The sequence below is a fragment of the Alexandromys fortis genome, unplaced genomic scaffold (genome assembly GCF_014885135.2).
Source record: "Alexandromys fortis isolate MF-2015 unplaced genomic scaffold, M_Fortis_MF-2015_v1.1 scaffold_21, whole genome shotgun sequence".
Lineage (NCBI taxonomy): Eukaryota > Metazoa > Chordata > Mammalia > Rodentia > Cricetidae > Alexandromys > Alexandromys fortis.
Window position 1 is genome coordinate 12,987,458 of NW_026067905.1, and position 13,895 is coordinate 13,001,352.

At 42.3% G+C, this 13,895-nt stretch overlaps 2 protein-coding genes across 6 annotated transcripts in view; both read right to left on the minus strand.

Annotated features, from left to right (window-relative positions):
* LOC126497388 (torsin-1A-interacting protein 2-like) overlaps positions 1–13,895 on the minus strand; it is a 33,266-nt gene that overhangs the window by 5,100 nt on the left and 14,271 nt on the right. For 4 of the 5 annotated variants that reach the window (XM_050135387.1, XM_050135388.1, XM_050135385.1 and 1 more), the window contains 3 exons: positions 3,376–3,552; positions 2,249–2,767; positions 449–550 (listed from right to left, as the gene is read on the minus strand). In XM_050135387.1, the coding sequence (XP_049991344.1) occupies positions 449–550; positions 2,249–2,767; positions 3,376–3,409 (655 nt within the window). In that variant the 5' untranslated portion in view covers positions 3,410–3,552. Of the gene's footprint in view, positions 1–448; positions 551–2,248; positions 2,768–3,375; positions 3,553–11,531; positions 11,678–13,895 lie in introns of those variants that run through there. The other variant, XM_050135384.1, reaches the window with a different exon arrangement.
* On the minus strand, positions 9,655–11,538 carry Tor1aip2 (torsin 1A interacting protein 2). The gene has a single exon (XM_050135389.1). It carries the CDS (start codon positions 11,296–11,298, stop codon positions 10,903–10,905), a length of 396 nt encoding a protein of 131 aa, XP_049991346.1. The 5' UTR covers positions 11,299–11,538; the 3' UTR covers positions 9,655–10,902.

Sequence of the window (13,895 nt, forward strand, 5' to 3'; positions counted from 1 at the left end):
TCTGGAGGCTGAGGCAGAAATACCACCATGTGTCTGAAGAGTCCTGGGCTGCGCGAACCCGAGTCAGGACAACCTGGCAAAGCCCTGCCTCAACAAAGCAAAACAAAGCAAAAGGCAGCTTCAGTTTCTTGTCTTCTAGATAGTGGGTTTCAGCCACTAGCGAGGTAGCACAGTCGTTCGGTGTTTGGCGAGCATGCACAAGGCCCTAATTCAGTCCCCCATTAGGGGTCAGGGAGGAGCAGCAGGTTTTTTAACTGTGAGAATTTCTATTTGTTAAACAAAATATCAAACAGTAGCCCTGGAGGAAAAACTTTACAACTTTATTGTTTTATTTTATTGACTTTACCGAACATATATATAATTAAAGTGAAAATGAAATCAAAGAGCTTCCTGGGCATTTTCTCTGTGTGAGGATCTGTGAATGTAGCAGAATTAGGTTTGTTCTCACCATAGCTCCAGAGACTCCTGCTGTCCGTCTTCCTCAGTCTTTCCTGTGCAGCCTCTTCCTTTTTCCTCACTGACTGTGTCTCTTCTTCAGGACTTCCATCCTCTAGGGTGAGAAGGAATGTTGTTTGTAGACGGTACACCATAAAAGCGGGTAGTGTCTTTTATCTCTAGGCCAATTACATGACGGGATTCCTATACTTTGCAATTTTTCCTTTTATGAAGCCAAAATTGCCAATTAGATCTCCCCTCCGCCAACACACACGCTACATTCAAACCACAGTTTTATTTCCCTACCCACAGTGAACCTCTACAATGGTGAAATTGTAATTGTAGATAATGGTCCAACCAACTGCATTCATCATTTGTTCGTTCATTCATTCATTCATTCATTCATTTTCTCAATCAAAAACTATTCATAAAGTTGTACTTATGTGTTGGATGCCAGAGAAACACAAAGAAAGACATGAGCTAAGTGCTTCGGTCCAGATATTCTGATGGGAATGCATGAGATGTACTAGGTATGGGGATCTGCACTAAAACCACCAAGTCCTTGATGAATACTACTAGAATGTGGGCATTTCAGACTGGTCTCTTCGGTGAGTAGGCTGTGCATGCTGCAATCCTGGATCTCAAAAGGCTGAGGCAGGAGGATCACTATGAGTCTGAGGTCAGCTTGGGCTATAGAATGGGATACCATCTCAAAACAAGAGCAACAACAAAGACCAACCAAGCATCAACATGTGTGTATTCGTGTTGATTTATACACATTTGCCTGTTGATTTACATGATATTTTGTTTTACAAAGGACAAGAAAATTGAAAATTTTCAATTGAAAATAAATTAAATAGAGTCATAAGAAATAAAAGTAATCCCTGGTGGTCTAGTGGTAAAAAAAAAAAAAAGAAAACAAAGAAAAGAAATAAAAGTAAGGTTTCTTAAGTTGTGTTCCTTTTTTATTATATTGCATTAATATAAACAGCAAATAAAAATATTTTAAAATGCAGTTGGTGGGGCTGGAGAAATGGCTCCGTGATTAAGAACACTTGCTGCTCTTCCAGAGGACCAACGTTCAATTCCCAATATCTGCATGGTGGTGCACACCATCTCTAATTCCAGGTTCAGGGGAACTGACATCCATTCCTGACTGCCTTGAGTACCTGTCATGCACATGATACACAGACATACTTGCAGGCAAAACATCTAAAAAAGGCAATTTGTGGGCTATCAAGATATCTCAGTGGAAAAAGTAGAAGTTGAAGCCAAGCAGTCAAATTCTGCTATCAGAAAGTGTGTCAGGAAGCTGGGCGGTGGTGGCACACGCCTTTAATCCCAGCAGGTGGATCTCTGTGAGTTCGAGACCAGCCTGGTCTACAAGAGCTAGTTCCAGGACTCCAGGACAGGCCCCAAAGCTACAGAGAAACCCTGTCCCGAAAAAACAAAATAAATAAATAAATAAATTTGATATTTATTATATTATTAAATTAATTAAAGGTCCAGCTAAAAAGGTAAACACATTATCCTGGATTTAAAAAACACAACTATATGTAATTCATGAAAAACATACCTAAAATAGAATGCTCAGAAGAAAAATAATGGCTACATCAGAAAAAAATACTAAGTAATGGAAAGTCACAGAGCTACAGGAATATCGCACAAAAAGGACTTGACGTGAAAGTGCGTTCATAGAAGAGGTACAGGCAGCAAGTAAATACAGTGACTGAGCTGGTGTAGGAGGCTGGAAACCTCACTCCAGGTCCTCCACCGTCCCAGGGAAACACAGGCAGCTCAGAGGATCTCTCACCTGGCACAGGCAGCCGCCTCCTCAGGTGGTCCTGGCTCCCTGGGCCTGCACTGGGATAAGCAGAACTCTGGGCATCGGTGGAGTCTGCAGTAAGTGGCTCCTGAGCAGCTTCCCTTCCATCTCCTGCTCCCTTGGGGGCAGCTGCAGAACTGCTCCCCAGCTGGGCGTCTCCTCTTCCCCCCTCGCTGCTTTGAGAGCAGTGAGGATCCAGATGCAGGGCCTCTCCACCCAGGTGTTCCGAGGGGGGGCGGTGTCCCTGCTCTGTGTCCTGAGAGCTCGGGCTGCTCTTGGGTTCTGCTTTATCCATCGGACGCTTGTCTGAAGTCGTCTCCTCTGAACTCTCTGATCTGTCATCTGTGTCTGCATGCTCTTGACCTTTGACCCCTACCTCATGAGGGTCGCTCTTGAGATCAGAGGCAGAAGGTGGGGTCTGGGTTTCTTCAGGGTCACTCGGAGAGACTGTGGTGCCCTGTGCTTGAGAGTGAACTGAGGGTTCGTTTTCCGAATCCTTTTGAGAGTCTAGTGAGATAAAAAAATGTTTATTTTAAATATTTCACCCACAGTTTTGTATTCTAGCAAGGTCTACAATTACACACACACACACACACACACACACACACACACACACAACTCAGGTTTCACCCCTGAGACTTGTATGGTAGGGAGCAGCTCCTGAACTGTCCTCTGACCTCACCTGCACTCATGCACATATAACAATAAAAAAGCTCATGACCTCTTTCTCATGGAGAAGCTATTTCACACTTATGTATTCTGTGCCACACAGACACACAGAAGCAGGATGAAGACTTTACTTTTTGAAAGAACCCCTACAAATCACAGGTTTTTTTAATAAATAGAATTCTAAAGATGAGTCTACCATCTTTTTAAAAGATGCATAGCATTTTGTTTTAAAAACATCCCCCTTACTGGGATCTACATTTATCTTTCTTATGTTATAATTAGATTTGATATTACGTAAAAATCAGTAAATATAAAAAAGGTAAGAAACTAACCCACTGAATTATAACTTTCTACTTCAGAACTTGAGGTCTTGGTCATTGGAGACATTCTCAGCACAGCCCCCGTTTCCTACTGCTCGTACTTTGTGCTATGAGGACTAGTCTCACCTTCCACAGGGTCCCTGCAGCCACTGTCGGCCATGTTTGTGTCCTGGCTCTCCAGAGTTTGGGACCTCTTTTTAGTGTCTGGGTTTTGTTGTAGAGATAGCTTGTTTTCTTCTTGTCCCAAGTTCCAACAGACTCATGCTTCCCAAGGAAGCAAGAACCAAGGAATATATACAGGGACTAAAATAAAATGAAAAACAAATGAACAGTTAAATGACTTCATCTATTCAAACGCAAAACAGCAATTTCAACTCTGAATAAAGTCTCTTTGGTCTTGTGTTGCTTTCTGGCTTTCGGAAACATCATACCCCAACCCCAGACTGCAGAGAGGAAAACTCTGCAGACTAGGAATCTCTTACAGATGCCACCACTTTCTAAAACGCTCTCATATAGTTCCAAGAGTGTAGAAAGGGACCAAGGGACCAGAATCTTAAAGAGAATACTTTGAATTAAAGCACAAAATCCTTCTACAAACAGCTACAGAGCCAGAGGCAGTCCCTGAATTTCTCGTGCTGGCGGTCTCCGGCCCATGTTTTTCTCTGGCGTCATTCAGATCAGAAGTGCTCGCTTAGGGTAAGTGCTCAGGTGCTGCCTGCAAGCTACAAACTGCCCGCAGCCGCAGCAAGCGCACATCTGCCATTTTATGGAGACACAGAACCGCTCACCCCATGTCCCTGTGGTGTTCAGAGAAGACAAGTACAAACCTTCCTCAAAAGGAACAGAGTCAGGAGCCAGTTTTAGGCCGTGTAAGTCAATTCACCGTAAAGTTCAGTTTTACTGTTGAATATAATTTGTTCGGTAAGTTACTTAACTTCCATTAGAGCCTAGTAAGGGTCACACTTCTGACAGCCCATGAGATGCACAGCAAAGGTAGCTTCTCGGCATGTTTCCACAGTACTCTCAGCTAATAACATTCCAACTCAACCACCTATTGGAGTGCCCAGTGTGCAATAAAACCCTATATAGTGCTTCAAAAGCATATCTAAAATTTTATGACGGGTGAGACAGTTTGGGCAGGCCAAAACATTCGCCTCCAAAACTTGATAACCAAGATCTAGGGATAGACACAAGACCCAAGGTTTAATCCCCAACACTGTAAATAAAATACAAAACAGAACAGACAACCTAAGATCGAATGGCACATGTAGTAAGAGAAAACCTCCTTCCATGGGTTACCCTCCAACTGCAACCTCCGCGTACACAGTGCATGACGTAATGGGGCACAAACACATACACGGGAAACATTCTTTAAGAAAATGAATGCATGTGGTCTACAACTGGAGAGAATGGACACCTAGGAACAGGTCCCTCTCTCTGCTGCTCTGAATGTTTGGGAATGCCTTCTCTGCTTTCTTTCTCCAAGCTCTTAGACACTTCAGCGTGTGTGTGTGTGTGTGTGTGTGTGTGTGTGTGTGTGTGTGAGCATAGGGTCTCATACATGCTGAGCAAGTATTTCTACCACTGAGCTACATCCCTAGCCCTCAGCATATCTCCCTCCTTGGTTGTTGTTTGAGAGAGAGTGTCTCTACAGAGGCCTAGCAGGCCTAGAACTTGCTATATAGCCCAAGCTAGTCCTAACCTTGCAGCAATCCTCCTGAGTACTGGGATCAGAGGCATCTGCTACCACACCCAGTCTATAACAGACAGGAGAGTTTTCTAGTATATTATTGATAAATGAAAAAAACAAAAAGAATATTTGTTAAGGATGTAGGTACAGCTCAGTGGTAGACTTGTATAGCATGTGCAAGGCCCTGGATTTAATTATCAACACATTAAAAACTTATAGCAAAAACATGTCAAATGATCCTCTTTACAGGAAATTCTACATTAGGCAAATGATTAAAATCTACAGTGAAAGAAAAACCAGCTCATGGTTGCTGGAGGAAGACGGACAGACGGACTGGAAAACAGCCTGAGGGAAACAGGAGTGACCATGTTGTAAGCCTGAGTACTTAACTGTGTGCCTTTTATTCTTAACGTTATGACAAATAAAATGTCCTAAAATGTTTCATCTAGCTACAGTGTAGTACAAAGCAATGGCAAAGGAACCACCACAGCGGCCTCCCCAGACGCTCAACATATACTTCTCCGCCCGCCAGCACACGTCAGTCAACCCAGCAGCTGCTCTCAAACCCTTTGGAAGCCTTCACCTCTGTACAGGGTTGAAGCAGCATTCCCTCAGAACCAGGGGACAAACATGTTTTTACCTCAACTCACAGTCACATGGTCTGGTATCTGAGCCATCTGGAGGCCGCTGTTTTAGAACCAGGCAAATCTTTTGAGCAGTCACTAATCCATATTAGGAAGAGACTTTATTTGGAACCTTACAAGGAAAGGACACAAGCCGGGTGAGCCTGTAATCCCAGCAATTGGAAGGCGGGGCTAGGAGGACCGTGAGTTTGAGATCACCTTGTGATATGGCAAGTTCCGGACCAGCCTGAGCTACTCGACAGACCTTGTCAAAAAAACAAAAGTGAGGCCATGCCTCACAGTGATGAAAAATGTATTGCTAAAGACTTCTGTAACCAGAAAAACTGATCCTTAGCTGTTTTTAAAAAGGTATTTGATGGTTATCTTTCCCATAAAGCATAGGAATGTGTCTCAAATGACACATTTACTTTTAGTGAATCTCTTGCAAGTTCAACTGTGAAATGTTGGTTTTCAGTGTCCCATAGTAACTCATTTTCTGCTTTGTCTTCTCTAGGGCTCAGAACTGGTCAAAGTTCTAGGATTTATTTTCCACTCATGGAGACTAAAGGGTAGCTTACATTTTTCTGGTCAGTGTGGCAAAATGTCAATGTCTTTTATATCATGGTGCAAATATTTGTTATGTCCAACAGTCTTCTCTGTGTTTAAGATAATAGGTAACTTTCAAAAAATGAATAATGGGCCAGGCAGTGGTGGCACACGCCTTTAATCCCAGCACTCAGCAGGCAGAGGAAGGTGGACCTCTGAGTTTGAGATCAGCCTGGTCTACAGAGCAAGTTTCAGGACAGCCAGACTATACAGAGAAGCCCTGTCTCGAAAAACCAAAACAAACAAGAAACAAAAAAAAAAGCCAACAACCAACCAAAAAACAAATAATGGGTCAGGGAGGTGCTGTACCAGGCAAGAACATATGCTGTACAGACCCGCGGACCTGAGTTCGAATCTTCAAGGTTTGGTGGATCTGGGAAGAATGCTGGTCAGCCTGACAGAGGAAAACAACTGGTGCTCTCTGCTAGCCCCCACAGCCGCATGCATGAGTGCAAACACACAAACTCACATGCTGCACACACTCCCACACATACCACAAGAAAAAAGGGAAAAGAAAAAAAGGGTAACAAAATGTATTTGTCTCTATACAGGAAGTACCCATCAGGACCTATAATGATAACCAAGAGCACACAGGGAGCTTCAACCGTGGCCTCCGGCCCATTTTATAACAAGCTGGAAAGACAGGACAGGAAAAGCTGCGTTTGGAGAAAACTCAGGGTTGGCAGGGCAGCAGGACCTAGCTCATCCTTCGCATCCTGCAAGTCTCAGGTGTGGCCAACGAGACCCAGGGAAAACAGGAAAGATGGAGATCTGGAGAAGACAGAACAAAAGGGAAGGGCCGGGACTAAAGTTCAGAGTAAATAGAGCAAAGGACCATCAGTCTCTCCGGACATGAAGGACATCATGACAAACACACAGTAGGGTCCAGCATGTTTAAACATTCCGCTTTTGGTAAACTATCCCATTTTAGGCTCTCAGAACAGAACAGGTATCTTGGACATAAATGATTTGCCATCCAAGAACACAGCATATCTAACTGTGACCATTAACATTTAAAAAGTGCCTTCTTGGTGCCAGGCAGCCAAACAAGTATTAGAAACTCAAATCCTTGCAACGAGGCATAAAGTAGAAACTCTTCTAGCATTCTTACTACTTTCCAAACCAAGATAGGGGTCAAGAACCTCACTCAAGCACACATGACTAAAGGTAAAGCCGGGGTCTGAAGTGAGGTGGCCTGCCTATGACATACAGTGTTTTAAGTAAGACCCTAAAAATGGCTTAAACACTGCAAAGGTCCGACGCTGGTCCAGTGGATCTAGCTTTGAATCGGGACTCTAGTATATATATAGTCTGAGTAAATCTGCAGGTTCAACACTTCCCCATCCCTGAGACAAGGTGGTTGGCGGCTTGGAGCTATGTATGTAGACCAAGCTGGCCTTAAACGCATAGAAATTTGCCTGGATTAAAGGCTTGTACCATCATGACTAGCTCAGATCCATAACATTTTTCAAAATACCCATTTCAATGCTATAGAAAGTCTCTGGTAACACTGACGTAAATGAAATCATCCTGTTATCTACCAGTTAAGATACAAAAGACTTTAGATCCACCTTGGGTCATTTGTCCCCCTGGCCTCTCAATCTTCAAACCCGAGACCATGTGACTCACAACTCCTGCTCATGATGTCCCAAGATCAATCAGATTTAAGGTTTTGATAATTCAAGCATCAAGTCCTCACTGGTTCTACTTGTTACTACGATTTTGTTCTTTTCTCTAGTTCTGCTTCATTGTCCTAAATATTTTTTGTCATGTGCTTGGTTAAGCAGGTAACAGTATGCCGCAGGTCCTATCACGCTCCCACGGGAAGAAACTAGCCCAAGGCCATTTAGCAGAAGTAGAATATAAACCCAGAAGCTGAAAAGCTATTATTTTTCCCTCATAAAAAGCAGTTTTGATGGACTTGGCGGTACATGCCTGTAATCCCAGCTCTAGAGACACAGGCAGGCAGATCTCTGAGTTTGGAGGCCAGACTGGTCCCCAAACTGGTATGATCCTGTCTCAAAAAGCAGCTTTCAAGAAGGAGACCAGAGACTTAAGAGTGGCCATGGCGTGCAGACTGCCATGCTCTTTGCATGCCAGACTTAGATTATTTGTTTGGCTGAGGTTCTCCTCCCTGGAACTTGGAGACTATAACCTCATTCACCCACCTCCCCTTAAGAGGTGACTGTATTTTTCTTCCAGTCCACCCCAATACTTATATTCCCAAATCTGCCAGAAAATTATGGGAAGTTATGATGGTCAGTTTAAAAATGTTATCATTATGTATACTTTAATCAACTCTTCCACACTACAAAAAGACTAGCATGCACAAACTGAGATCATTTTGATTTTAATCATTAGAATTTAGTCAAATTAATCAGTATTTTAGTAAAATTCATTATATTTACTATAAATGTCCTAATTTATAACATTTTAAAAATATTTTAAAAAATATTACAAAAACCTAAGCTACAAGACTTCCAAAATTTCCTTCTCTGTCTAGTTTTAGCTCTTCTACATTATATTAATTTCTGGGAGCTTACTATACACTGGGTATTTTAAGTTACATGTGGAGGCAAAGTGACTAGAGTCCTTTCTCTGGCCCAATGTTCCCACCCAGAGTTGCTGGTGGCTTAACTTATACTTGCAGTACTGAGAACTCGCCAGGATCCTTTTTGTGGTATAGAGTTTATTTAGTAGGTTATGAAGGGGGGGAAGGGGAGAAAGTGAGAAGTGGGGGAGGAGAAGAGAGAGAGACAGAAACTGCCTCTCCAGAAGAAGGGCAGACAGTTAGAGCCAGGCTCCCCTTCTAAGCAAAGTTAGAGCCAGGCTCCCCTTCTAAGCAAATGTACTGGTGCAGGTCTCAATGTATGGTCCATAGACTATTCACAGTAGCTTACACACTGAGAAAATTTTAATTTGAAAGTATTTCCAGTTACTCCTTGATATGAAAATTCAATGGTATAAATTCTTCATGTTTATACTACTAGTTCAAAAGTTGGTTAAAACAAAAATTTTGTTTCTATTTTGCTAATGTTTAAATCTCAGACACATAGAATCTTAGCACACGTCTTTGGGGCATAGGTATTCTTAACTAAAGAAATGAAGAGGGAATAGGAGCCTCTACAAAGGATGTCTTGGGAAGAGCTTGAGGATCAACAGTGAGGGAGTGCCTCACTGCAAGTTAATGCCTGACCAGGAGAGACCTCCCCCATGATGGACACGGGCAGACACACAAGAGTGGCTCACTAGAATACAATCTTTAGAGACAAACAAAGGCAGGTTTCACAACATGTGGAAAGCAAGATTTGTTGCATATCATCACCTATTCGCTTTTCCACATCTCCCCTTAAAAGATCAGTTTGATCAGTGGAGGCAGTGTGCAGTTTCAGGACAAGGCCAATCCTCAGCCAAGTTCTTTTCAGACTAGTGTGTAAACCAGTACCTGATAATGAGATATTTTTTTAAAAAAGAAAAATCTGCTGAGACATTTCAGAAAGATTTTATTTCCAAATTAAGACTTGTAAGAAAGACATGTGCCCCTGCTGTCTGGCACAACAAACCATACTGAACCCATTTAAAAACAACTATGAGAACACAAGGCAACCATAAGAACCCCAGGGGAGGAAAGAGAAGAACCCAGGTCCTTGATAACATTTCCGCTGCAACTGAAGCACTGGATCACCTAGAATCTTAAGTAGGATTTTAAAATTGTTCAGTGGCTTCTTAGATGTTCCCAGGAGCTTCTTCTAAGTTGCTTAACTCCAAATCTGATTCCATGATTTCCATGAACAGGAGAAGCCCAGAATGTGGCCAATGCTCAGCGCACATTCTCATGTCTAAGAAAAAGCATCCACTAGACTACTCTTAAACTGTATGGAGTCAAGTTTTATCATTGTTATACACTTCACAGCACAGGTTATTTTTCCACTTCCATGGGAGGACGTAGATTCAGTCACCACAAGACGGTAGTCTTTGGTTATATAGAGACAACTAAGTGTAAACTGGTAACATTCTCAACCCTTTTTCTGTAACCTACGTAGGTATTGACAAATAGACTGTGAAGGACCAGTTATCAATACTGTAACACTTACGCTGAGGATAAAATGGTTTTATATATAGATATATGAAAAAATTTTATATATACACACACATCTCTCTCACTACTGACCAATGTATAAAAGGAAAAATTTAGAACAATGTAGTGTATTAAAATTTACTAGAATAATCTAGAATCCAGCTACAAGAATGTGTTTTCATAAAAGTTACTGTTAGAAAAACAGTTAATGAGGCATACAGCATGGGGCCTCCCCTCCAGACATTAATTTCATTAATACTTAGGAAGGGCAATATAGTTCTAAAGCATTTGTCTGGACTATAGGTTAGTTTGACTCCAGGTAAATAGTCTGCAATACGGACTAAGTTTATGCTATAAAAAGAGAAACAGAGAGAGAATAAAATGCATAGGTCACAGATCACAGAAGTAGACCCACAAGTTAAGCAATTGACAAAGGAGTGACAGGCTGAGTCAGATTCAGAAAGGGGGCCTCAGGTTAAACTCAGGGGAAGCGTACTAGCCTAGCATGCACGAGGGCACCCAGATTCAATCCCCAGCACCTTAAAAGAAATTATGAAATAAAGAAAGAGAGACAGAATACAGAAACAGCTAACTCTTCATCTCCCCTAGGCTATGAACACAAAGCCTGGAGAGTCGTCATGATTCCGTTACAGAAGTCACTTGCTTTGGCCAAGTTTTTTGTTTAAGGTTTTGTCTGTTCTGGACAAGATTAACTGTAATGCAGGATTAAAACCAGCTACTCTCGAGTCATGTATCTTTTTTCTAACCAGTGGAGGACCCAGAAGAAATGGATGGCAGGCTTTCTCAAAGGTCCACCTGGTGAGATTTTGAGGTGCCCACTCAAGAGGGAAAGACCAAGGCAGAACAAGGCTTCTGTTAGCAGGATTGTCAGGATAACATTCAGGGCAATAATCAGCTCTGTTAATACGGTCTAAGAACACTTGGTAACATTCATTTTCAACAAGTTCAGTTTGGTATAACCAATGCCCTAGTTCTAAACTAGGGAACCACTGTTGCCCACAATCAGGGCAGTGTGAGTTATCGGAGAACATCTGGGCTTAGAAAGACAACACAAGCAATGTAACAGCAAAAGGCAACAAGGACAGAGAGAGAAAGGCAGTAAGCGACAATCAGTCCTGTTACAGTTCCTTTAGCAACTTCTCAGTTCAACAACACTTGAGTGTCAAATCTGGCTTGCACCTCAATGCAGTTCTTCAAGATCTCGTGGTCTAGTTTTCTCTGTACTCAGGGACCAGTCCAGTCTAGAATACTATCAGTCACTTACTAGCAGCACAGTTCACAGAATAGCTCCTTCAAATTCCAGCGTCTTAAGGAAAGCCAGACCAGTCTGAACTGTTCCGCAGCAGTATCAGCTGGTGATGGTATCACACCAAGGCACTCTGCTCTGCTGGTAAGATGATCACGCCTGGTGAAACAGAGGCGTTGATGGAGCCAGTGAGTCTCCTGTTGATGCTGGCACTCCTGCCCGATGGCGCTCTACAGTGATGTAGCAGGGTCAGGAAAGCCTGGTGGCGTCCTCTTCAGAGGATCCAATGAAGTCAGTCTTGAAAGGACCGTGATCTGGACCCAGTCACAGAGAAGTAGCTAACGACGTTGCGCTTGCAGAATGTCTGGGAATGCGCCACATACCTGCAAATGATAAAACTTCAGACGACTCATATGGGCTTTGCAGTTGCTCACAATGTTAGAAGCATGCATTTGAGAATTACTTGCATCAGTCAAAAATTCTTTATATCAGTCAAGGTAGATGACAACAGCCTCACGGGTTTCCCCATAACTTAACTTAGGTCAAACCCATCCTATCTATTTGGAAGTTACTCTTCTGGGCACAGGATGGGTTCTGAATCATTTAGAATTTATATGAAGATTAATGTGGCCTGTCTGCCAAACTACATTACATCTTTTACATTTTGAGACTAAAATATTCATATATCATTTCCATGCAATAGGGACCATAAGGTATTCCTATAACATGTGGGTACCAGTCACTATGACAGCCTTTCCATCAGAGGCTTCAAGCTAACCATGAAAAACCTATTATGAAAAAAGTGTTAGATAATAGTCCTAAGCAGCTAAGCATAAAAAAATTAAAAACTCATTTGAAAGCTGAAAAAGGCATCGGTCGAATCTTTTTGTACAGGTTAACACACAGTCAGTTTGAGATTACACGAAACACTGCATGAGCAACAGACCCGAGCTACACTCATGACCCTGAATGGAGCACAAGGGAGGGAAAAGGGACACATGGATCAAGATGGCTGCCTAGGAAGTGCCAGTTTATCAAATTAAAATATGTGTCCTGCCATCCTCCAGTAGTTTTTATAAATCCCAAGGCTCAATCATGTGAGACTAGGGACACTGAAAACAATATAACAGGTCTCAAAACAAGGGTACTATTGGCCCTACCAGTCAAAGCCGTTCTCTGAGAGACTAGAGGATTTTACAACAAACAAAGAGAAAAGCAGGGACACATTCTGACAGGAGACAAGAGTCAGCATGTATGCAGTAACTAGGTACCAGTCTGCCAATTCAGATCCTCAGTTTCTGGAAATATTTTTAAGGAAATATTTGGGAGTGAAACCAGGAATAACAGATTGCATTGACCTGTGTACAACGGCCCTCTTAACAAGGTATCTAGTTATAATACAGACAGATAATAAACAAACTCTCCATAACCTTGAAGCTCATTAAACAAAAGCAATGAAAGCGAAGTTATATAATCCACCATTTAAAAGATAAGAGAACTCTAGATTTTTAGAGCAAAACACAGAAACACAATAAAATAACTATTTCATATCCAAGAAACTGGCCAAAAAAGGGGAGATTAATAAACCTGATGGGGCTCTAGGTACTCTATCTAAGCAAAACCACTTTCCCATGCTCACAAATCAAGAAAAAGCCCTGAAGCTTCCAGAGCTCAGAGTAACTCTACCCTTTCCTCAACCTTCATCCCTCCAACTTCAATGTCAAACAAACATCGTTCCTCAAGTATTCATGAATAAGAACATCACTGTTACCTGTTCAGACAAGTCACCCTGGTCCTTCAGAATCCAAAGGGGGTCCAAATTTCCAAGCACTGCCCATCACCAGTCTCTTCATTCATTCTTTATACTTACAATTACAGATTAGGAATGAAGAGAGGCCAAGAAATGCTCGTGGAAACACCTGACCCCAATATTGACAACTTCACTACCACTATTTGCTTAAAAGCCTCAGGACCAATGCCATACCATTCATGTTAATCCGAGAATCTCAGCCTTCCTCGTTAATACTTCACCCTTCACATGCTAATCTTTGTAGCGCTAAAAGGGCATGAGAAAACACCAATACCTGGCGATAATCAACTTCACTGCGGCTGTTTTGTCACTAAAGCATAACCAGCACAAGAGCTGGATTTTGTGATTTCATTTGTTGTGTATGTGTACAGGCACGGACGTGCCTCCGCATACACGTGGAGGTCAGAGGACCGGATGACAAGCACCTCTACCCCTGCGCCATCTTGCCAGTCTTAGGGAAAGTAAGCGAAACCTAAAGGACAGCTTGAATCCCTACATTAATGAAAGGAGTGTAAACTCATATAACCACTTTAGGAATACACTCATGAGAAACCCTCATAGATGCTATCAGA